The sequence below is a fragment of the Hemitrygon akajei genome, chromosome 23, assembly GCF_048418815.1.
Source record: "Hemitrygon akajei chromosome 23, sHemAka1.3, whole genome shotgun sequence".
NCBI lineage: Eukaryota > Metazoa > Chordata > Chondrichthyes > Myliobatiformes > Dasyatidae > Hemitrygon > Hemitrygon akajei.
This window is the reverse complement of record NC_133146.1, coordinates 13,773,137-13,798,757: the sequence shown is the minus strand read 5'-3', so window position 1 is coordinate 13,798,757 and position 25,621 is coordinate 13,773,137. Positions and strand designations below refer to the sequence as shown.

Here is a 25,621-nt window from a genome sequence, read left to right as displayed (position 1 = left end):
CTGTGTCTTAACAAGTAAGCCCTAATCAGTTTGATATTTTTTTCCCTCTTTCAAAATAAACCAAAAGCCCAGGACTCAACTAAATCTCTTGTGGAATTTCCATCGCATCGTAGACCTCTGAGGGTCACCACTCAGATACGTCCAAGGGTCAGAGGTCCTGACCGCATAAATCCCCTCCCCATGACTCCTTCCTCCTCCTACCTGAGGAGCCAAGCCGGTGAGGTGCTTGAGGTGGCTGCTCACTCGGTTTGACTTCTTTATAATGGAGTGCATGCTTAATTTGGAGATCTTGTCCATCAGAGAGTCCTCGTCACCCTTACGATACTTCAGAACTGCACAGAGACACAGGAGACCGAAATCAACGAGTTTGCAACTCAGTTACGAAAAACATCCCTCGACATTGGCTTGAGGTGTCATCAGCACACGCGTAACCCAAGTGAGCATCAGGGCCAGGTGACAAAAAGACCGGTCAAAGATCACAGGAGTTGAGGGAGGTGGGGAAATGGGAAAGGGGAAAGAGGAGGGGGGGAAAGAGGAGGGGGGGAAAGAGGAGGGGGGGAAAGAGGAGGGGGGGAAAGAGGAGGGGGGGAAAGAGGAGGGGGGGAAAGAGGAGTGGGGGAAAGAGGAGTGGGGGAAAGTGGAGTGGGGGAAAGTGGAGTGGGGGAAAGTGGAGTGGGGGAAAGTGGAGTGGGGGAAAGAGGAGTGGGGGAAAGAGGAGGGGGGAAAGAGGAGGGGGGAAAGAGGAGGGGGGAAAGAGGAGGGGGGAAAGAGGAGGGGGAAAGAGGAGGGGGAAAGAGGAGGGGAAGAGGAGGGGGAAGAGGAGGGGAAGAGGGGAAATGCAAGGAGTTGCTGGAGAAAGTGGTAGAGGGAGATATAATGTTTAATAGGTACATGGGCAGGGACGGATAGTCATGGGGTTAAGGGTTTAATGTGATCAGTGTGGATGGGTATTGCGGTTGGCATGGGTGAGGTGACCCTATGATTCTAGGTGAGAAGAGGACAGGACAGAGCCACACTTACCCAGGTCCTTCCGCCGTTTGTACTCATTAATGTTTACGTTGAGTTCTTTCACTGCAAGCACTGCCTCTTCCAGTGGCCTCTTGTCATGATGCCCATCTGGGGTGGTGTTCAACAGCTCTGACAGTAGCAGCGGGTACCTCATCACCCGCTGAACAGGCTTAATGAGGAACGAGCCCAGGTTGATGTAGTTAGTTTTCCCCCTGGGTTTGCAAGCAAAACATGCATATTACCATCGATTTAAATTAAAAAATCATCCACCTTGAGTTGGGTTAACAGGGCCTCACTTCTGACTCAATACTCTGTGAAGTATGTCAAAGTGCAGAAGACACTAAAGTGAAGGCACACACGATAACCAGGGAGACAGTGGGGGAATCTCTGAGAACGGTGCACCCTTCAGGGGCTCAGGTGTTTTGTAAATAAATATAATCATATTTTAGTTTGAAACTACAAATAGATTATGAAGCTCTGATTATTGTATCATGCGTTGCAGTGTTATCGTCATTCAATAAACATTTGCATAATTAATAGAGATTTAATGCGATATGAACCAGAAATGCAGGATGCTGATTATTCACTTGTTTTTGCTTGGAGATACGTGAAACAGGCCCTTCCAGCCACACCGCCCAGCAGCCTCCGATTTAATCTTCGTCTAATCGCAGGGCAACTTACAATGACCAATTAACCTTTGAACTGTGAGATGAAACCAGAGCACCTGGAGAAGACCCATTCAGTCCCAGGAAGGAACGAATAAACTTGCTTACAGGAGGATCCTGGAAATCAGCATCGGACTCCGATGCCCAGAGCTGCCCGACCCGCAACGCCACCGTGGCACAGTAGCGCACACCGAGGAAATGACTCTTTCCTCTTTTGTTTTGGAGCGAGTTAATGGGATTCAATGAGATTTTATGAGAGATATTTTATAAAAGAGATTATGAGAAATTGTTCCTGGTAGAAAAAAGAGCAGTAAGCAGAGGAAATAAATTTAAAGTAATGACAAAAAATAAAGCAGAAGGAACACAGGGAGAATCACAAACAAGAGAAAATCTGCAGATGCTGGAAATTAAATGTGTATTACTAGTACACGGGGAGAATTTCCTTCCACAGAGTCAGCTGACTTACTTGGACCACACCAACGGCAGAAGTAGTTGCTGACTCAATAGCAATTTTCAAAAGGGAATCAGATTGTTCACGAACAGGATAAAAGATTTTGCAGGAACTTGCAGGAGGCTGTTGCTGGGACTTGAGCGACTTGATTTATAGAGAGAGGATGAGCAGGGTGGGAAGTTGCTTCAATAGAGTGTAGGGGAAAGAGGGCTGATCACGCAGAGGTGTACAAAATCACGAAGGGCGTAGATAGGGTGAATGCACTCGTCTTTTTTTCCCCCAGTCAGGGTGGGGGAATTGAAAACCAGAGGGCATAGGTGAGAGGGAAAAGACTTAATAGGAACCTGGCAGACAACCTTTTACACCCAGAGGGTGATTCCGTATATGGAATGAGCTGCCAGAGGAAGAGGTTCAGGCAATATATTAACAGCATTGTAAAGGCACTCAGGTAAGGTGAGGGATATGAGCCGAACGCAGGCAAAGGAAATGAGCTCAGTTGGGAATTCTGGTTGGCATGGACCAGGTGGTCTGAAGGGCCTGTTTCTGTGCTTGTGCAGGCAGGGGTGAGAGAAGGGGAAGGAGGCCCGTAGCGAGCGGAGAGTCCTATCACAGGTAAAAGGGTTGGAGTGGGGAGGGGGGGTCTCCTTCAAGGGTGCAATCTTCAGTAATTCAGTGAAGACACAAAGCAGGTATTCACGGTCTGCAATCTCCCATCAAACTCCTCACCCAACTTCCTTGGAAGGGTTAATCTGTTAAGCATCCCTCTGAGCTGATTAAACTGGCTGTGACATAGTTTCCAGGTCGTTTTGGATTACGTTGTCACAAAAGATAAGGCTGGATGCAGTGGGTGGTCAGAGTAGTGAGGCTCAGAGAATCAGCACTCCTCCAGGCTGTGAACGGAACAGCTGTCCATCATCTCATCTCAGCCAAACAGGATTCCCCTCTCGTCCAGCTCAACCTCTGTATCTAACCCATGCTGTCCCTGTCCTGGGAGTGTGTGATGGGACAGTGTAGAGGGAGCTTTACTCTGTATCTAACCCGTGCTGTCCCTGTCCTGGGAGAGTGTGATGGGACAGTGTAGAGGGAGCTTCACTCTGTATCTAACCCGTGCTGTCCCTGTCCTGGGAGTGTGTGATGGGACAGTGTAGAGGGAGCTTCACTCTGTATCTAACCCGTGCTGTCCCTGTCCTGGGAGTGTGTGATGGGACAGTGTAGAGGGAGCTTCACTCTGTATCTAAGCTGTGCTGTCACTGTCCTGGGAGTGTGTGATGGGACAGTGTAGATGGAGCTTCACTCTGTATCTAACCCGTGCTGTCCCTGTCCTGGGAGTGTGTGATGGGACAGTGTAGAGGGAGCTTCACTCTGTATCTAACCCGTGCTGTCCCTGTCCTGGGAGTGTGTGATGGGACAGTGTAGAGGGAGCTTCACTCTGTATCTAACCCGTGCTGTCCCTGTCCTGGGAGTGTGTGATGGGACAGTGTAGAGGGAGCTTCACTCTGTATCTAACCCGTGCTGTCCCTGTCCTGGGAGTGTGTGATGGGACAGTGTAGAGGGAGCTTCACTCTGTATCTAAGCCGTGCTGTCCCTGTCCTGGGAGTGTGTGATGGGACAGTGTAGAGGGAGCTTCACTCTGTATCTAAGCCGTGCTGTCACTGTCCTGGGAGTGTGTGATGGGACAGTGTAGAGGGAGCTTCACTCTGTATCTAACCCGTGCTGTCCCTGTCCTGGGAGTGTGTGATGGGACAGTGTAGAGGGAGCTTCACTCTGTATCTAACCCGTGCTGTCCCTGTCCTGGGAGTGTGTGATGGGACAGTGTAGAGGGAGCTTCACTCTGTATCTAACCCGTGCTGTCCCTGTCCTGGGAGTGTGTGATGGGACAGTGTAGAGGGAGCTTCACTCTGTATATAACCCGTGCTGTCCCTGTCCTGGGAGTGTGTGATGGGACAGTGTAGAGGGAGCTTCACTCTGTATATAACCCGTGCTGTCCCTGTCCTGGGAGTGTGTGATGGGACAGTGTAGAGGGAGCTTCACGCTGTATCTAAGCCGTGCTGTCCCTGTCCTGGGAGTGTGTGATGGGACAGTGTAGAGGGAGCTTCACGCTGTATCTAAGCCGTGCCAACCCTGACACAGTTCGATTTCCCGGCACTGACCCCTCGTGTGAAGAACCAGTCAGATACACAGAATAAATCTGAGACAGGATCACATGGTTGCAATGTTGTGTTAGTTGATCAACAGTGCAGGGCGGAACGGAGAGTACACAGTGGTGGGTCGAGGCAGAAGCAGGCTAACGAGTTTAGTGCAAGCTTTGTTAGGATGGGAGAACGCTGGAAACGGTGAGGCAGATGGAATTTGGCACAACATTATGTTACACACACCTTGGGTGTTAAAGGGGACCAGAAGTTGGCAGCGAGTCCTGGGAGCATGTTGTGAACTGCAGAGGGAGTAGTGCCGCATAGTCTGGAGCTTGTATCTACAGCCTGAATAGTCACACACTCTCTCTGTTGTTCCCTGCTTCACTCCATCTCTGCCTCTCTCCTGTGTCCCCCCTCTGCACAACTCCCCCCCTCACTTTCTGTTCCTCCTCCTCCCTCTGTGTTTTTGTTTCAATCGTTAAAGATTAGCTCTATTTGTCACACGTACACCGAATCGCACAGTGAAATGTGTTGTACTGCTCCAATGCCCAACACCGCCCAAGGATGGGCTGGGGACACCTTTCAAGTATCGCTGCGCTTCTGCTGCCAATGTCGCATGCCCACAGCTCTCCACCCCTAAATGATCGCCTTTGTAATGCGGGGGGGGGGGGGGGGGGAATGGGAGCACCCAAGGAAATCCACGTGGTTGTGGGGTGAATGTACAAACTGCTTACGGGCAGCGGCCGGAATCGAACCCAGACTGCTGGCGCTGTAAAACATTGTTACCGTGCCGCCCTTCCTCGATCTTCCACATTCCCCCCCCCCCCCCACCCCAGCAACTCTCCCTCTACCTCCTTCCATCTCTCTCCTTCCCTCCCAGCACCCCTCTTTAGCCCTCAGATCAGACCGTAGCCCAGCAGAAGAATACAGCGACACCTGTTACTTTGCTGCACGTAACCCCGATGCAGGAGGAGCAACGGCGAGGAACTTAAATTCAGTAGATCTGATCAACTTCTGAACTTATTCCCCAAGACCAGGAGACAAAGGAGCGGAATTGGGTCATTCATCCCGTTGAGTTCTCCTTCTCCCCCTCCCACTGGGCTCTGCCGTTCCACGTTTGCCCATGTACTATCCCTCTCAACTCCATTCTCCTGCCTTCTCCACAATTTATTCCTGCGACAGCCGGGAACGTAACTACTGCGTACCACACGGCTGAAACGAGCAACCCTGAGCTGACTGTCTTTTGTAATCCCATGGATGCCTGCCTTGCTTTCCCGCCTCCCTCCCCCCCCCCATACCAACTCTCCCCGGTATCTCACCACACCCGTTCCTTCCCCTCTGCCCAGCTCCATCCAGTCAGATATAACCAAAGCACAATAATATTACTGCGGAGGGGTGGCAAAAGCAGGTGGTAAAAGAGGTGACAGGTAGTAGGGTCTGACTTACCACTGACGATAAATTGCTCTGTAGGGCGAGCAGGTTCATGAAGAGAGGAAGAAAAGGCAGTTACTGAGAGGACAGCAGAGAAACCACACACCGTGTAACCCCAACAGCACCACAGACATGACCCCGAGACCTGGCAGAGCCTGTTCCCCCTAATAGAGAGCCCCTTACCACAGCCCATCCACACAGAGCCTGTTCCCCCTTAATAGAGAGCCCCTTACCACAGCCCATCCACACAGAGCCTGTTCCCCCTTAATAGAGAGCCCCTTACCACAGCCCATCCACACAGAGCCTGTTCCCCCTTAATAGAGAGCCCCTTACCACTGCCCATCCACACAGAGCCTGTTCCCCCTTAATAGAGAGCCCCTTACCACTGCCCATCCACACAGAGCCTGTTCCCACTTAATAGAGAGCCCCTTACCACAGCCCATCCACACAGAGCCTGTTCCCCCTTAATAGAGAGCCCCTTACCACTGCCCACCCACACAGAGCCTGTTCCCCCTTAATAGAGAGCCCCTTACCACTGCCCATCCACACAGAGCCTGTTCCCCCTTAATAGAGAGCCCCTTACCACTGCCCATCCACACAGAGCCTGTTCCCCCTTAATAGAGAGCCCCTTACCACTGCCCATCCACACAGAGCCTGTTCCCCCTTAATAGAGCCCCTTACCACAGCCCATCCACACAGCCTGTTCCCCCTTAATAGAGAGCCCCTTACCACTGCCCATCCACACAGAGCCTGTTCCCCCCTAATAGAGAGCCCCTTACCACTGCCCATCCACACAGAGCCTGTTCCCCCTTAATAGAGAGCCCCTTACCACAGCCCATCCACACAGAGCCTGTTCCCCCTTAATAGAGAGCCCCTTACCACTGCCCATCCACACAGAGCCTGTTCCCCCTTAATAGAGAGCCCCTTACCAACCACTGCCCATCCACACAGAGCCTGTTCCCCCTTAATAGAGAGCCCCTTACCACTGCCCATCCACACAGAGCCTGTTCCCCCTTAATAGAGAGCCCCTTACTAACCACAGCCAATCCACACAGAGCCTGTTCCCCCTTAATAGAGAGCCCCTTACCACTGCCCACCCACAGAGCCTGTTCCCCCTTAATAGAGAGCCCCTTACCACTGCCCATCCATACAGAGCCTGTTCCCCCTTAATAGAGAGCCCCTTACCAACCACAGCCCATCCACACGGAGCCTGTTTCAATATTCATTCTTCCATCACAGAGAGTTCATTATCCTGTCATGGCTGTTAATCATAGTCCATTCAATAGCCACCACAACACTCATTCCCTGTACTATTTCCCACACATTCCCCATTCCCACTCCCTGTACTATTTCCCATTCCCATTCCTCGTACTGTCCGTTGCCCACGCAGCATCCAATCTACATGTTACATTCTTCACACGGTGCGTCCATCAGCCACAGAGAGAGCATTATCCCAGTGCCATTAATAACCGCTGCCCACACAGCACACAATACTCAAACTGTTCGTTTTCCTCACCGCATCACTTCCCGCAGCCTCTGATGACAATCTCCCGATAGCCCAGTCACTCATCGCCCACTACCCGCACATTGTCCATTATCCCAAACCATCCACAGCCTCCATAAATTTACTAAACTATCCTTAACTCGTGGACAGCCCAAGAAAGATTCGTTTTATTTGTCATACATACATCAAAACATACAGTGAAATGCGTCGTTTGTCTCAACAACCAGCACAGTCTGAGGATGTGTCACCGTGCTTCTGGCGCCAACACAGCGTGCTCACAAATGATTAACCCAAACCGGTACGTCTTTGGAACGTGGGAGAAAACCAGAGCATCTGGAGGAAACCTCACGGCCATGGGAAGAACGCACAAAACTCCTCACAGATGGCGGCAGAATTGAACCAGCGTCACCTGCTCTGTAGTAGCAATATGCTAACCGCTACACTACCGTACCGCTCAAATCTCATTGCGTGTTTTATGTCTTACCGGAGGTGATCCAGACAGGTGTTGAAGTGCCCCTGAATCTCCTTGTCCTTCTCGTACATCTCCAAGAGGGCGATGGCTTCCTCATGGTTTTGACAGTAAACATTGTACATGTCCTGCAGATCATTTCTGTAGGACAGGAAGACCTGACCTGGACGTGGGAAGGAAAGACAAAGGGATATTACATCTGTTTGAACAATTGGCTCTTTCTCTTTTATCCCACAACTTAGCACAAGTTCAGAGGCACTAATGTGAAAGGGCAGGGAGGGGTGAGGAATTCTAGGCTGTGATTGTGGGAAACAGTGAATTGACTTATGAAGACTGTCCATTCAGTCCTTCAAACCTGTACTATCCTCACTGGATCATAACTGATCTGAGAGTCAATACCATCCACCTACTTTAATTCTGGTCCCTTACAACCCCAACCAAATCTGGGTGGGGCCAGCTTCTTGCAGCTACAGTTGCAAGAAAAATTACCTGGTTTTCTGCATTAATTAATCATAAAATGTGGTCTGATCTTCATCCAAGTTACAGTAATAGACAAACACAATCTGCCCAAACTAATAACACATGAAGAATTGTACTTTTCATGTCTTTATTGAGCACATTGTTTAACCGCTCACAGTCCAGGCTGGACAACATATGTGAACCCTTGTATTTAGTAACTATTAGAATATCCTTTAGCAGCAATAACCTCCACCAAATATTTCCTGTAGCTGCTGATCAGACTTGCACAACGGGGAGTTGGAATTTTAGACCATTCTTTCATTCAAAGCTGCTTCAGTTCATCAATATTTCTGGGATACCTTGGATGAACAGTCCTCTTCAGGTCACACCACAGCATCTCAATTGGGTTACGGTCTGGACTCTGACTTGGCCATTCCAAAACATGAATTTTCTTCTTTTTAAACCATTCTGTTAGTGATTTGCTCCTGTGTTTTAGATCATTGTCTTGGTACATCATCCAACTTCTCTGAAGCTTCAGGTAACAGACAACCCTGACATTCTCCTGTAAAATATGTTGACACAATTTTGAATTAATTGTTCCCTCAACGATTGCAAGCTGTCCAGGCCCTGAGGCAGTAAAGCAGCTCCAAACCATGATGCTCCATCCACCATGTTTCACAGTTGGGATGAGTTTTGGTATTGGTGTGTAGTGCCCTTTCTCCTCCAAACATCGTGGTGTACATTTCGGCCAAGGTCAACTTTTGTCTCATCTGTCCACAGAACATTGTCCCAGAAGCATTGTGGAGCATCCAGGTTGTCTTTTTCAGTGTTTTTCTTATAGTGGACACATGAACAGAGACTTTTATAAGTTCTAGAGATTTCTGCAGGTCTTTTGCTGTTACCCTTGGGCTCTTTTTCACTTCCTTCAGCATTACACACTGTGCTCTCAGTATGATCTTTGCAAGACGCTCACTGAAGTTCCTCCATTTGGAGACAATTTCTCTTACTCTGGACTAATGAACATTCAGGTCTTTAGAAATGCTTTGGTAGCCTTTTCCGGCTTCATGCATTTCTACAACTCCTCTAAGATCCTCTGAAAGTTGTTTTGATCAAGGCATGGTGCATAAACAGTTACTTCTTGAGAAGAGCCAGTTCTGTCAGTAACCTGACTCTGTGCATCTTTTCTATAGGGCAGGGCAGCTCTACAACCCACACCTCCAATCTCATCTCAATGACTGGAACACTTGACTCCAAATAGTTTTTGTAGAAGGCATTACCCCAGAGTTTCACATACTTTTTTGAGCCTAGACTGAGATTATTTAAAAGGTGTACTCACTATTGCCAAGAAAAAGTACAATTATTTATGTGTTATTAGTTTAGGCAGATTGTGTTTGTCTATTATTGTGACTTTGATGAAGATCAGACCACATTTTATGAGTAATTAATGCAGAAAACCAGGTAATTGCAAAGGGTTCACGAACTTTTTCTTGAAACTGTACCACACCAACCCAATCTGCCATCTTCTTGCAGCTCAACCCAGTCTGAGTCATGCCATCTTCTTGCAGCTCAACCCAGTCTGAGTCATGCCATCTTCTTGCAGCTCAACCCAGTCTGGGTCATGCCATCTTCTTGCAGCTCAACCCAGTCTGGGTCATGCCATCTTCTTGCAGCTCAACCCAGTCTGGGTCATGCCATCTTCTTGCAGCTCAACCCAGTCTGGGTCATGCCATCTTCTTGCAGCTCAATCCAGTCCGGGTCATGCCATCTTCTTGCAGCTCAACCCAGTCTGGGTCATGCCATCTTCTTGTAGCTCAATCCAGTCTGAGTCATGCCATCTTCTTGCAGCTCAACCCAGTCTGGGTCATGTCATCTTCTTGCAGCTCAATCCAGTCTGGGTCATGCCATCTTCTTGCAGCTCAATCCAGTCTGAGTCATGCCATCTTCTTGCAGCTCAACCCAGTCTGGGTCATGCCATCTTCTTGCAGCTCAACCCAGTCTGGGTCATGCCATCTTCTTGCAGCTCAACCCAATCCGGGTCATGCCATCTTCTTGCAGCTACCATTGAGCAGGAGGTATGGAAGCCTGACATCCCAAACCACCACGTTCAGGAACAGCTACTTCCCATCAAACATTCAGTTCTTGAACCACCCAGTGCAACCCCAATCACTAGCGTTTAACAACACTATGACCACTTTGCACTGACACTGACATTTTTCATTCTGTGTTTTATTTCTGTTCCTTTTTCTTGAGAATGCTGTTTATCTGATGCTACGTATCTGCGATGCTGCTGAAAACAAGATTCACATTACACCTCTGCATACATGTACTTACTTGTGCATATGACGCACGCAAGGTTGACTTTAGCATTAAGGAGGCATGGATAGTGGCCAACCTTGTGAGCATTTCCAGCATTTCCTGTCCTATTTGGGATTGTTTTCTGCTTTTGAAATAATCCAGAGCTCTGCATGAAGACATCCCAGAAGTCTCCCAAGGTCAGGCTTGAACCTGTGCCACTGGAGCTGTGAGACAGCAGTTCTCCCTGCTTCACCACTGTGCCAGGCCTAAATTAACCTTCCCACCATTATCCCTTGGCTGCCTGCCTCCATCCTGGATATTCCCCACCCAAAGTACAAACACCCTCCCTCCAGAGCACCAGCAAACCTGGTTCAATTCTGCTGCTGTCTGTACGGAGCTTGTAGGTTCTCCCCGTGACTGCGTGGGTTTCCTCCGGGTGCCCGGGTTTGGTTTCCTCCGACAGTTGTACGGATTAGCATTGGTAAGTTGAGGCCATTCTATATTGGTGCTGGAAGTGTGGTAACACTTCTGGCTGTCCCCAGGATTTCCTTGGACTGTGTCATTGACACAAAAAATGCGTTTTACAAGACCATAAGACATTGGAGCAGAATTAGGCCATGGCTAATCTATATTCCCTCTCAGCCCACTCTCCATACATTGACATGCTGTATGTTTTGATTTACACCCTATCCTCGTATACGCGGGGAATACGTTCCTCGCAGTCGACGTATAGTATGGAAACGCATACTGTGAATAATTATTTAAATAGGGATGTGTTCTGGAGGGCTTCCTAATTATGTTTTATCTGTAGTTTATTCACATTTTCATATCAATACGACACAAAAACAGTACCATAAGGCAACAATCATATTATATTTCATCAATTTAAGGTAATATTCAACAGAATAAATCATATTAAGTTAATAGTCTTTCCATCCTTACTTATGTAAGTGTGTTTCGGCATACGCTTCCAAAACAGCCCGGTCTCGTCTGCATTAAACATCTGCTTTGGTGTGATGCCTAACTCAGCTATCATAGCCTGCAACTGCACAGGGTAGCGTTCAGCAGCTTCGTGGTCAGCACTAGCCTGCTCACCATGCACAGCTAAGTTGTGAAGCCTGTGACAATTAACAAACTTAGAAAACCATCCCCTACTTGCATTAAAGCTAACAGTATCATTTGACACTTCCTCACTAGCCTCTGAACAAAGGCGACCATAAATTTCCAAAGCTTTTCACACGAAGATGATCGGAACTAAGTGTTTATTCTTCTCCAACTCAAACTCAACACTTTCTCCATTTTTGTCATAATCGGGTTATGCACTTTGGTAACAATCTTTGAAGACACTTGTGATGAATCAATCACTGCACTTTTTATTTTCTCAGCAATTTTCTTGATATTTCTGATCTTGGACTCACCCAGGCCGAGGTAGTGTCCCAGAACTGTGTTACCTTCACCCGACGCCACCCTGTTTACAAGTTCCACTTTTTTTTCAAGTGTTAAAGCGGTTCTCTGCTGCTTGGCTGATGGCCCAGGACTTGACATTGGAGGCATAGTTAAATATTTCAAGCACAAAATCAGTGCACCGTAGGTAATAACAACAAAAGTTTATGAGCGCAAGATCGCACATCCACACGCTGCCAAAGCCAATGCGAGAGTGGCGGGAGGTGTGCGTATGGGACTTGTATTGGCGAGAAAGCGGTGCTTCTCATCCTAACAGCCTTGCATTACTGTGAGTTTTGGACGCGTGTAAGAAGTTGGTAGAAATAGGTCTGGCGCATAACCGTGAATCTGCATTGTCGTCTGAAGACGCATATAACGAGGGTAGGATGTTTGCCATGGAATCTAGCCTCCCCTTATGCACTCTGTCCACACTTGTTGCCACCTTGGTAAAAGAGCTAATGTAATCAAATCTCCCATCCACCCTAGACATTCTCTCTTCCCTCCCAACAGACAGAAGAAACAAATGGCTGTGAGCACTAGGCTCAAGGACAGTTTATGTCAGATTCTTGAATAGATCTCTTGTATGATAAGACGGACTCTTGACTGCACAATCTACCTCATTACGATCTTGCACTTTTATCATTTACCTGCACTGCACCTTCTCTGTAACTTTTACACTTTATCGTGCATTGTTACTACTTTATCTTATACTCCCTCAATGCAGGGTGTGAGGATCTGATCTGTACGAACAACACACAGGTAGAAACATAGAAAATAGGCGCAGGAGTAGGCCATTCGGCCCTTCGAGCCTGCACTGCCATTCAGTATGATCATGGCTGATCATCCAACTCAGAACCCTGTACCTGCTTTCTCTCCATACCCCCTGATCCCTTTAGCCACAAGGGCCATATCTAACTCCCTCTTAAATATAGCCAATGAACCGGCCTCAACTGTTTCCTGTGGCAGAGAATTCCACAGATTTTTCACTGTAACTTGTGACAACAGCAAACCGATTCCAAGGTACAGGTCAGGATGGAAAGCTGACACACAAATGTGGGGAGAAAAATATGATCTCACCAGATAAGATCGTTCAAGAATTTACAAACGCTGCCCTATAGATTCCAACAACCACCACCACAACCTGCCCCCTACAAGCTCCCTGCAACATACACAAAATGCTGGAGGAACTCAGCAGACCAGGCAGCATCTATGGAAAAGAGTACAGTCAACCTTTCAGGCCGAGACCCTTCAGCGGGACTCCTACAAGCTCCTGTGCAAGGCTGCAGTTCCGCAGACAGACGAAGGAAATTGAATGATATGGGGCTTGTACAGGAAAGAGGCACTGAGATAGGATATCAGCCACAGTAGTATTGGAAGGGGACAAACGGCCTGTTGTTGCTGCTGCTATTTGTTGGAGAAACAGCCCAATGAGCTAACCAGCAGGCTTTAGGAATTTGGGAGGAAACCCGAGCTCCCAGAGGAAGCCCACACGGTCACTGGGAAAACAGCACAAACTCCTTACAGCAGCGGGGACTGAACCGCTGTAATAGCTTTATGCTAAGCGCTGTTCACTACTGTACCGTCCCCAAAGCAGGAACGTAAAAAGCACCATTGAAACGGTACACCAGCAGAACTCTGATACCATCACAACACAGATCAACGGACTGTTGATAGCAAAAGGAATCGGGGGATTGGGAGTTAGTACAGGAAGGTGACCCTGAGGTAGAAGACTGAGCACTTTGTATTGAACAACTGTTACCCCTAGTGCGCAGGCGAGTGACGTGGCATCAAAACAGCAGCTGGAGTGAACACCGCTCTCTGCATCAGTGGTTGCAAGGGAGAAAGAGTTGAGAGCTTCAAGTTCCCAGATGTAAATATCACTGACATTTTGTCCTGCTCCAGCCACAGGGACGTTATAATCGAGACAACACAAAAATGCTGGAGGAACTCAAGCAGGTCAGGCAGCATCTACGGAAATGGATAAAACAGTCGAAGGATCTTGCTGGAAACTTCAGCTGTTTGTTCATTTCCATAGATGCTGCCTGACCAGTTCCTCCAGTATTTTGTGTGTTTTGCCGTGGATTTCCAGCATCTGCAGATTTTCTCTTGTTTTTGACACTAGTGCCTCTAGCCCTCAAAAAGGCCAAGGAATTCAGCCCTGATGACCCGAACCAATTTTCACAGGAGCACTTGGAACAATAATGCTCTGCCCAAGACCGCACACAACCGTAGACAACTGAGAACACAGCTCAGCCTATCACAAAGCCTTCCCCCCATAAACTCCATCTACACTTCCTCCCAGCCTGGGATAGCAGGCAACATAAACACTGGCTCCACCCAACCACTCCCAGACATTCTCTCTTCTCCCCCTCCCAACTGGGCAGAAAATATAAAAGCTTCTGGAAATAATTCAGAAGATGGGCAGCTCAGGTGGTTGATGGCTGTGATGTGGAGAGGAAATCTCGTCACTGATTGGCCACGTGGCCAGTTTTCTCCCGCATCACAATTGAGTTTCTGAAATGACAACCAATCAGCTGATTGACAAGTATATATAAAGGCCAAGCATTCGGAGGACACACCAGTCAACAGCGCACTGACAATGTCTCCTCACATGGTGACGAAACGTTTGCAACTAAATTGCCAAGATTGGAGAACAACTCAACCCAACCATGAAGGCTTCTATTTCCACTGCTGTAGAAGCCTTGCACAGGAGACTGTACAATAAAGATGAACTCCTGATATCAACGTGGCCCATGCACCTTATCGTCAGTCTTGTTCTGTAACATTGCATCTGCATTCTGTTATTCTTTTCCTTTCGTACTGCAATAATGTACGAATGCATGGAATGCTCTGTCTGAATGGCATGCAAAACAATGTTTTTCACTTCATCCAGCCATTCAGAATTACTTCACAAGTCAATTTTATCAAATCAGGGAAGTTGGGAGAACACACACACCAGTCCTCATCGAAGGATCAGCATTGGAAAGGGAGGGGCGGCTTCAATTTCCTGGGTGTCAGCACCTCTGGAGACCTATCCTGGGCCTAGTGTATTGATGCAGTTACAAAGGTGGCACACCCACACTATATTTCATTATGAGTTTGAGACGACTTGTTATGTTACCAAAGACGCTAGCAAATTCCTACAGATACACCGTGGAGAGCTTTCTATCTGGCTATGTCACCCTCTGGTATGGAGGGGTCACTACAGAGGATGCAAACTCAACCAACTGCATCATGGGCACTAGCCTCCCCAGCAGCGAGCACGTCTTCCAAAAGCGATGTTCAGGAAGGTAGCGTCCACCATGAAGGGCTCTCACCACCCAGGGCATGTCCTCTTCTCAGTGCTACCATCAGGGAGGAGCTACAGGAGCCTGAAGACACACACTCAATATCTTAGGAACAGTTTCTTCCCCTCTGCCATCAGATTTCTAAACGGCCCATGAACATGACCTCACTGTTTCTGCTCCCTTTTTGCATTTTTATATACCTTATTGTAATTTATAGTGTTTTATGTATTGCACTGAACTGCTGCTGCAAATTTCACAAAGTAAGACACTGATAATGAACTTGACTCGGATTCACTCTGAGCCACTAGGAACATAAGGCTAGTGGAAATCACCAATTAATTCACTGAATGGCCGAATACACTTGAAGGGCTGCACATCTTCCTCCTGTTCCGACATGCTCTGAACGTCGGGATTTGATTCACTTGTCTCTAGCCTTCCCCTCCCTTTTGCCCCAGCGCCAAAGTTGGGTGGGAGTGATATACCATACCTATGGTGTCCGTTTCCTCCAGCTCCTCGAGCAGATGCTTGGAGACCTCGATGACGGTCTGGATGTTCCCGAAGAGAGCTTCGCAATCTACTTGCTGCAGCTGAGGGAAGAGAGGGTGAGGGCTATTAACTGAGGGACAGGGTCCACATGGGGTGGGGGGTGGGAAAGAGGATCTTCAGGCGGTACAAACAATCTACTGGAGGAACTCAGTGGGTCGAGCAGCATCTGCGGGAAGGAATTGTCCCCATTTCAGTTCAAGCGTTTTGACTTGAAATGTCAACGATTCCTTCCCCCCACCCCACAGATGCCGTTCGACTGTTGAATTCATCCAGTAGCTGGTGTGTTGCTCCAGATTCCAGTGTCTGCGGGGATCCTGACAATGAAAACTTTCTGGGAGGAGCGGGAACGAGGGAGCCATGGGAGGGGAATAGGATGGAAACACCGCTCTGCGTTACGGACAATAGCAAGTCAGTCAGCATCTACGGAGGGGAGTTATCAATTGACGTTTCAGGTTGAGACCCTTCATCAGCACTAGACAGATTTCTGGCTTCTGCCCCCTTTCATTTCCAGTGCAGAAGAAGGGTCTCGGCCCAAAGCGTTGAAAGTTTATTCCTCTCCATATATGCTGCCTGACCTGCTGAGTCCCTCCAGCATTTTGTGTGTGTTACATTTAGACTTCCAGCATCTGCAGAATCTCGTGTTTGAGAGTAGGGCTCTGGTGTATGACTTAACAGAGAATGTGCAAAGAGAAGTGAAGGTTTCCATCTGCTTTCCACCCGTATCACTTTGATAAAGATTAGCTTCTAATTGCCATTTGTACAGTGAAATACGCCATTCGCATCAACAACCAGAAGCAGAGGGCACAGCCTCAACATTGGGGGCAACCTTTCAGAAAAGAGTTAAGGAGGAATTTTGTTTTATAGCCAGAGAGTAGTGAACCTGTGGAATGCTCTGCCACAGACTGCAGTGGGGGTCGTCCGTGGGTATATTTAAGGTGGAATTTGGTCGTTTCCTGATCGATCAGGGCATCGAAGGATATGGCGAGAAGACAGGTGTATGGGGTTGCGTGGGATCCGGGATCAGCTGTGACGGAATGGTGGAGCAGACTCGATGGGCTGAATGGCCTAATTCTGTTCCTATGTCTTATGACCAACACGGCCTGAGGATGTGCTAGGGGTCAGCCTGTGAGTAATGCCATACCTCTGGCACCACTATCGCACGTCCACGATTTATTACCCCTAACCCGTCCATCTTTGGAACGTGGGAAGAAAGCAAAGCACCCAATGGAAACTCTTGGTGGTCAAGGGGAGAAGGTACAAACTCCTTACAGACTGGGAGGATTTGCACCTCGATCTAAAGCTGTCATTGTAAAATATTATGCTAAATCTTACTCTACCACGTGGTGGGTCTGGCGAGTTTGCCAGGGGCCACTCGGGTGGCCTAAGTGAGTGTGTGCACCGAGTTCTGCAGGATTGGATTGGTGAATGGACTGCCAATCAAGCAGGCTACTGGGACCTGACTGGTGCCAAGCTTCACGGGTTCTGTTGGAATGGCGCTCCCTCAAGGCAACACAAGTCAGGTCACTGGCTCAGCAGCACCCTTGGGTGAGTTCAAACAGGAGGGTGTGAGCTGAAACGTTTCTGCTCTCCCCACCCCCCACCCTCCAGGATATCAGGTCTACCCACCTGGGAAACACCCCTCGCCTGCTTGGCTTGCAGTGGGACGAGCACGTTCTCCACACACATCTCCAGGTCCTTAATGTAATCAGCCTCTGTCTGCAGCAGCTCCTCGATCACCTTCGCCCTCTTCTCCATCATCTTCTGCTCGGGTCTCTCCACTGCCGCCGAGACCGGCGCTGGCCTGAGGGAGGTGTGGTTAACAGACAGCAGTGTCATGTCTGCGGAGACACAAAGGGTTAACTCTGAGTCAATAAACAACACTCCGTCTACACTCATACGGAACGAGACTGATAGTCGTCGGTGGCACGACAGCGTAGCGTAATGCTTTATAGCGCCACAGATTCAATGCCCACCACTGCCCGTGAGGAGTTTGTTCGTTCTCCCTGTAACTGCATGGGTTCCCCCCCCGGTGCCCGTTTCCTCCCACATTCCAAATGCGTACAGGTTAGGGTTACTATGTTTGTGTCAGAAGCATGATAACACACTGGCTGCCCAGCGCAACCTCGGACTGTTGACGCAAATGACAGATTTCACTGTATGTTTCGATGTTTATGTGACAAATAGAGCTAATCTTTTTCCCCCCCATTTCTTTGTTTATTGCAAAGCCACCATTTATTGCCCATCTACAACTGCCCCAGAGATGGTAGGGCTACGCTTTCGTTCCTGAACAAGCAGTCTCTCTGGTAAAGGTGCTCTAGGGGAGGGAGTCGTAGGCATCTCACCACAGAAACAGGCCCTTTGCCCTAACTAGTCCATGCCCAATTGTTATTCTCACTCATTCCATCGAGCCTTGCCCTCCATGCCCTTCCCATCCATGTATTTATCCAAACTTCTCTTAAATGTTGAAATCAAACCTTCTGACAGTTCATTTCACACTTGCAACACCTGCGAAGAAAATCCCCCTCTGGTTTCCCTTAAATATTTCACCTATCACCCCTTAACCTGTCACCTCTACTCCAGTCTCACCCAACCCGAGTAGGAAAAAGCTTGCTTGTAGTTACCCTATCTACAACCCTCATAACTTTGGATTCCTCAGTCAAATCTCTCCTCCTTATGCTACGCTCCAGGGAATAAAATCTTAACCTATTCAACCCATTACTGAGGGCCTCAAGTCCCAGAAACGTCCATCATCAAGGACCTCCTACCATCCAAGCCGTGCTCTCGTCTCGCTGCTGCCATCAGGCAAGAGGTACTGGAGCCTTAGGTCCCACACTCCCAGGTTCAGGAGCAGTTATTACCCCTCAAACAACAGGCTCTTGATAATTTCACTCACCTCAGCACTGAACTGATTCCACAACCTATGGGCTCTCTTTCAAGGTCTCTGCAATTCAGGTTCTCAGTATTATTTAGTTACTGTATTATATATATATATATATATTTGTATTTGCAGAGTTCCCATTTGCACATTGACTATTTGTCAGTATTTGTTTTTGTCATGGATATGCACATATAGTGTATACATGGTGACATATACATATTTTAATACTAAATTTGCTTTGAGCTTTCCTGTCCTTAAATGCTTTCAGGGCTGTTCACACACAACTCTCACACAAGATGCAATGATGTCTCACTGCGCACCCCCCCTCACCTTTCCTGCGGGACTTTCAATCCGACTGGTCAAGCTACTGTCTCCGGGGACCTGGCTTCAATCCTGAAATCCTGACCTCTGATGCTGTCTGTGTGGTGTTTGCACGTTTCTTTCTGACTGACTGTGTGGCATTCCTTGGGATGCTCTGCCTGGGTCATTTGTGCCTTTCTTGCTAATGGAAACACCACAGCCAATCACTCTATCCTGGGGTGATTGGCCGTGGTTGGTTCTTGATTATTAAAGGCATCAAATATTTTTTTTTATTTATTGGGATGCAACGCGGAGTAGGCCCTCCGAGCCACACCACCCAGCAGTCCCCTGATTTAATCCGAGCCTAATCACGGGACAATTTACATTGACCAAGTAACCTACCAACCAGTACGTCTGGGCTGTGGGAGGAAGGAGGAAACCTACGTGATCACAGGGAGAACGTACAAACTCTTTACAGGCAGTGGCAGGAATTGAACCCGGATTGCTGGTACTATAAAGCGTTGTGCTACCCACTACCGTGCTGCCCCATTCTGGGGAAATCGGCAGGAGAATGGAGTTGAGAGAAAAAAAATAAATTAGCCTTGATCAAATGGCAGGGCAGCTCGAAATGCCCAATTCTACTCCTACACGTGTCTTATGCTCTACTGAAATGCCTGTATATCGCAGGCCTCAGGCCTAGTGTCCAGAATCTTTTGTATACTTTGGGTTGTTTCTTTTGCAATGCTAAATAAATGCACAGCGTTGTCGTTGCATAAAAAAGCTGTTGTTGCACAATTGTTTTTCTATCTATGAAGCAGGGGAGTGTTCTAAGTGAATCATGCCAAGTCTTTTGTCTACCCATCCCAGCTCCTTCAGAGACTGGAGCTGACTGACCTAACCAGTTGTACCAGAAGCTGCTCCCCCTTCCACACAGTGAGGGTGTGGACAGCACCTTCTTCAGAGAGATTCCCTGGGGAGCGAGGGTGACTGGGCCTCTGCTTCTGGGTCCTGAGGCAGCAGGCGAGGCCCACGCGGGGAAAAGGAGGCGCCTGACGGGATGGGTGGGCCGCTTGTAAGGTGGCGCACTCCTTTCAACCTCAAGAACTACAGGTCATGGGTTAAGGGTAAAAGGTGAGATGTTTAAGGAGAACACGAGGGGAAATTTCTTTACTCGGAGGTGTGGCGAGAGTACAGAACAAACTGCCGACAGAAGTGATGGATGTGGGTTTGATTTCAACATTTCAGAGAAATCTGAAATCTGGAATTTGGATAGGTGAATGGAGGGGAGCTCCAGGTGCAGGTTAATGGGATCAGACAGAATAATAGTTGAGCATGGACTGGTTGAGCTGAAAGGCCTGTTTCTGTGCTTGAGTATCAGAACCAGGTTTACCATCACTGACATACTCCATGTGGAGAAACTTGTTTTGTGGCAGCAACATAGTGCAAGGTATCAACAATTATCACAGGTTAAAATAAACAAGTAAGTAGTTTGAAAGCGGAACAGTGTGAAAGTGGTCATGGACTGTTCAGAAATGGCAGAGGGGGAAGAAGGAGGTTCATATTCTGCGCTAAAGTGAAAAACTTAGTTTTATGCGCCATTGTTTCAAAAACACCGAGTACTTTGAGGTGGTACCATGGAAAAACAGTAACGGAATGAGGAATGGAATGAGGAACAGAATGAGGAACAGAGTGCTACAGAGAAAGTATGGCAAGGTCCCTCTTTAGAAAGGGCATCAAAGGTTTGAGGAGAAGGCAGAAAATGGGGTTGAGAGGAAAAATAAATCAAAGTTCTAAGTAAATTTGATTATCAAAGCATGTATATATATATATATTACCATATACAACCCCGAGATTCATTTACTCACAGTAGAACAGAGAAGTACAAGAGAATCATTGAAAAATTACACACAAAGTCTAAGAATTTTGATAAATCAACCATGATAGAATGATCGCTCGATGGGCCAAATGGCTTAATTACACTCCTATATCTCATGGTTTAGTACAATAGCAGTCGTATGGTTTGGCCCAGCTCTCTCTCTCTCTCTCCGAAACTGTTATGGCCTTTGTTAGATCACCTCTCAGCTGACCTCCCAAAAGAGAATTCATCTGTGGAAACTCTTGTTTCTTCACTATCATCATTATAAAGCTTCCCTGCAGGCCCCATGCTCTATCTATCTCTCCCTTCAATCATCTCTGCTGATGCCCTCAGCTGTGGAAGATCCACCTTCTCCTCATACAGGAAAAGCAAAGACCTGTTTGTTTTGGGAGGGTGAGGAAATCACCGACACGGCCAGCACAGGAATGGGCATTTCTGGCCTGGCATGTCTGTGCTGACTGTGGTATCCATCTCTACTCATCCCATCTGCCCAAATTAGACATACTTTCAATGTTCCCATCCAAAAGTACTGTAAACATTGTGTTTGAGAAGGGGACAAAAGAAAGGAGGGGGGGGGGAAGAGACAGGGAGAGAGGGGGGAATGAGGGGAGGGAGGAAGGGGGAGGGGGAAAGGGGAGGGAGGAAGGGGAGGGGGAAAGGGGAGGGGGAAAGGGGGAAGGGGGATTTAGACGCAGAGTTTGCAATAAGTTTGTAGACAAATCCAAACAATCGCAAAGTCCAATTTGCTTTTAAACTGTAAATATTTATCCAATTCTCTTTGAAAACTACATTACAACCAAATATGTCTCCCCGAGTAGGGCCTGATTGCTTTCTGTTAAATGCCCCCCAGGAGCCGTTTGCAGATGACTCCAAACCTGTGCTTTGGGGGCCGCTCTCGCTTTGCTAGCAGGAACGGTTTCTCTCCAGTTAAACCCCTCCATGGGCTGCTAATACGTCGTCACCAAGCCCGCCAAATTGTCCTGGACTGCCCCTGAATTAAAAATTAATCTCCTGCTGTCTGTTACATATGAATCACGGCGAATGTAAAAATGTACAGAATGGTTTAATGACTCTCAAAAGCAGAGAGCGGGAGCAAATTCAGACGGTCAGCAGTCAAGAACAATTTATAGTGTCCTGATAAAGGGTCTTGGCTCGAAACATCGCCGCTTTCTGTAATCCTCTCCCTAGTTGCTGCCTGACCTGCTAACTTACACGAAACTAAAGATTAGTTTTATTGTCACACGTACATCAAAACATAACGGTGAAATGTGTCGTTTGTGTCAACAACCAACGCAGCCCGAGAACATGCAGTTTGTGATCGTTGCCAACACTGTGTTGGCCACAATTTACTAACCCCGACGTACTTGGAATGGGGGAGCACCCGGAGGAACCCCATGTGGTCTTGGGGAGAAAGTACAAAATCCTTACAGAGAATTGAATTCGAATCACCGGCCCTGTAAAGCATTCTGCTACCGTGCCGTCCAGATTAACAATCATTTATCCCTAAGCCAGGTGTCTCCGCCAGTTCTACTTTCCCGGGTCCAAGGTTTGTGGACTGTTCCTTTAAACGTGGGGCTCGGCCTTCTTGACAGCGCACAATGGCCGTACACACTGGATTTAGTCTCCATGACAACGGTACACTGTCTAGCCCTGGCTGAAGCCACAGGTTCACTGATCTGCTGCAGGCGAAGAGATTAACGCCTGCCCCCTTCCTCCCCGCCGACACCGAGATGCAAGACCAGCCGACAGCTTCCCCCACCCTCCCTTCCTCTTACCGGGAGACTGACCCCAGGCCCTCCCGCATTCCAACCCGCTTGTCTCAGTCAGTGAACCACGGCCGGGAGAAAGGCTCCAGGCTTCATTCCTGTAGTCTGGGCAACGCCTGCAGAATTAAGACTGCAAGAAACTACAGAGCGTTTTGGCTCACCACAAGAACGAGATTCCCCGCCACACTTCTCCCTGCCTCAGTAAAGCAGCCACCCACCCACCCTGGACAGTCTCTCTTCTTCCAATTCCTCCTGGGCAGAAGGTACAAAGCTTGAAACCAGGATCAAGGCCTCTCCTGCTGCTACAAGACTACAGAATGGCTCTCTTGTGCAACAAGGTGGAATCATAACCTCTCACTCTATGACACAAGGGTTACTGCAGCGGCTGTTAATCTCGACCAATACACACAACGTGCTGGAAGAGCTCAGCGGGTCAGGTAGCACCTATAGGTGGGAATACACAGTTGATGGTTCAGGTCGAGACCCAGAGGTGCTGCCTGACCTGCTGAGCTCCTCCAGCACGTTATGTGTATTCCTCACACTCTATGTTGTCATAGCCTTGAACCTTATTGTCTGCCTGCACTGCACACTTGTACTGTAATTGATTATTTTTTCTTCTATATTACGTATTGCATTGAACTGCTGCTGCTAAGTTAACACATTTCACGACACCTGCTGGTGATAATAAACCTGATTCTGATTCCTTGATGTACCAATGTGACAAAATGATCTGTCTGGATGGCATGTAGAACAAAGTTTACCAAATTTACCAAATGACTCACAGTCAGAAAGATACGGGGGGCCCTTCGGCCCATTGGGTCTGTACTGACACCATTCACCTTTGTTTAGACTAATTCAACTGTAACACGTTTTACTTTGGCCACAGTTCCATCAACATTCACCAGATTCTCCCAGAAGAGTGGAAATTTACAGTGGATAATTAACTCACTGACCCTGGATGTCCAAGGGATTTGAGAGATACAGCACGATTACAAGCCCAACGAGCCCATGCCATCCAATTACACCCATGCGACCAATTAACTTGGGTGTTGGGGTGGAGATAATGTATCTACCAAAGGAGATGAAAGACGCTTCTTCCCTTTGCTAGCCTCGAGTGACCCTTGGGCAAGATGTAGTGTCTCCTTAACCCCCTCCCCCCACCCCACCGGATCAGGGTCATGTGAGGCCATGGGAGCAGGCAGTGGAAGGTTGTAGTAGCAGCTGCTGCGTATCACAAGTCCTGGTTATGTGACCACTGACGCCAGGCAAGGCAATCTCTAAAGAGTATTGATAATAGACAATAGACAGTAGGTGCAGGAGTAGGCCATTTGGCCCTTCTAGCCAGCACCACCATTCACTGTGATCATGGCTGATCATACACAATCAGTACCCTGTTCCTGCCCTCTCCCCATATCCCTTGACCCCGCTATCTATAAGAGCTCTATCTAACTCTCTCTTGAATGCATCCAGAGACTTGGCCTCCACTGCCTTCTGGGGCAGAGCATTCCACATATCCACCACTCTCTGGGTGAAAAAGCTTTTCTGCATCTCTGTTCTAAATGGCCTTATTCTTAAACTGTGGCCTCTAGTTCTGGACTCACCCATCAGCGGGAACATGCTTCCTGCCTCCAGCGTGCCCAATCCCTTAATAATCTTATATGTTTCAATCAGATCCCCTCTCATCCTTCTAAATTCCAGTGTATACAAGCCCAGTTGCTCCAATCTTTCAACATATGACAGTCCCGCCATTCCGGGAATTAACCTTGTGAACCTACGCTGCACTCCCTCAATAGCAAGAATGTCCTTCCTCAAATTTGGAGACCAAAACTGCACACAATACTTCAGGTGGGGTCTCACCAGGGCCCTGTACAGCTGCAGAAGGACCTCTTTACTCCTATACTCAATTCCTCTTGTTATAAAGACCAGCATGCCATTAGCTTTCTTCACTGCCTGCTGTACCTGCATGCTTGCTTTCATTGACTGATGTACAAGAACACCTAGATCTTGTTGTACTTCCCCTTTTCCTAACTTGACTCCATTTAGATAGTAATTTGCCTTCCTGTTCATGCCACCAAAGTGGATAACCTCACATTTATCCACATTAAACTGCATCTGCCATACATTTGCCCACTCACCCCACTAGTTCCTTTGGCCACTATTACATCTGGGAGATTGTTTGTGTCTTCCCTAGTGAAGACAGATCCAAAGTACCTGTTCAACTCGTCTGCCATTTCCTTGTTCCCCATAATAAATTCACCCGTTTCTGTCTTCAATGGCCCAATTTTGGTCGTAACTATTTTTTTGCTATTCACATATCTAAAGAAGCTTTTACTATCCTCCTTTATATTGCTGGGGTCACCCATCTTGTAAAGACACTGCCCAAGAGAAGGCGATGGCAAACCCCTTCTGTAGAAAAATCTGCCAGGGACAATCATGGTCATGGAAATGGAGCACATAAGGATGATAATGATGATAACGACCTACTAACCTGCATACAAAAAGCTGGAGGAACTCAGCAGGCCAGGCGTCAAACATTTAGAATGGTGAATGGTGTCAGTACAGACCCAATGGGCTGAAGGGCCCCCCGTATCTTTCTGACTGTGAGTCATTTGGTAAATTTGTTTACTGTTGTCACAGTGAAAACTTTGTTCTACATGCCATCCAGACTGATCATTTTGTCACATCGGTATGCTAAGGAATCGGAACCCTTCAAAGTTTGCCTAAGAGTTTCGGCTCAAAACCTCAACTGTACTCTTTTCCATAGATGACTGCCTGGCCTGCTGAGTGTGTGTCGATCAGATTTCCAGCACCTGGAGATTTTCTCTTATTTGTAACCTACTATGTCTTTGGAACGTGGGAAGAAACGATGTAATCTGACAAAACCCAAACAGTCACAGGGAGCACATGCAAACTCCTTACAGAGAGCGGTGGAATTGAAGCTGGGTTGCTGGCACTGTAATAGGGTGAACACTTGCTACTGCATCATCCTCATCTGGGGGGGAAACCCACTCGGTCACAGGGAGAACGTGCAAACTCCTCACTGAAAACGCCAGAGGTCAGGATCAAACCCAAGTCCCTGGCGCTAGGACAGAAACACAAACTGTGGTGGGA

The 25,621-nt window shown here is 48.0% G+C and overlaps 1 protein-coding gene across 5 annotated transcripts in view; it reads right to left on the bottom strand.

Moving 5' to 3' along the window:
• Positions 1-25,621, bottom strand: part of LOC140715166 (dynamin-binding protein-like) — a 63,328-nt gene that overhangs the window by 18,427 nt on the left and 19,280 nt on the right. For 4 of the 5 annotated variants that reach the window (XM_073026964.1, XM_073026962.1, XM_073026960.1 and 1 more), the window contains exons 2-7: positions 17,317-17,528; positions 15,632-15,731; positions 7,676-7,823; positions 5,703-5,720; positions 1,021-1,220; positions 202-332 (exon numbers count right to left, since the gene is read on the bottom strand). In XM_073026964.1, the coding sequence (XP_072883065.1) occupies positions 202-332; positions 1,021-1,220; positions 5,703-5,720; positions 7,676-7,823; positions 15,632-15,731; positions 17,317-17,528 (809 nt within the window). The remainder of the gene's footprint in view (positions 1-201; positions 333-1,020; positions 1,221-5,702; positions 5,721-7,675; positions 7,824-15,631; positions 15,732-17,316; positions 17,529-25,621) is intronic. The other variant, XM_073026961.1, reaches the window with a different exon arrangement.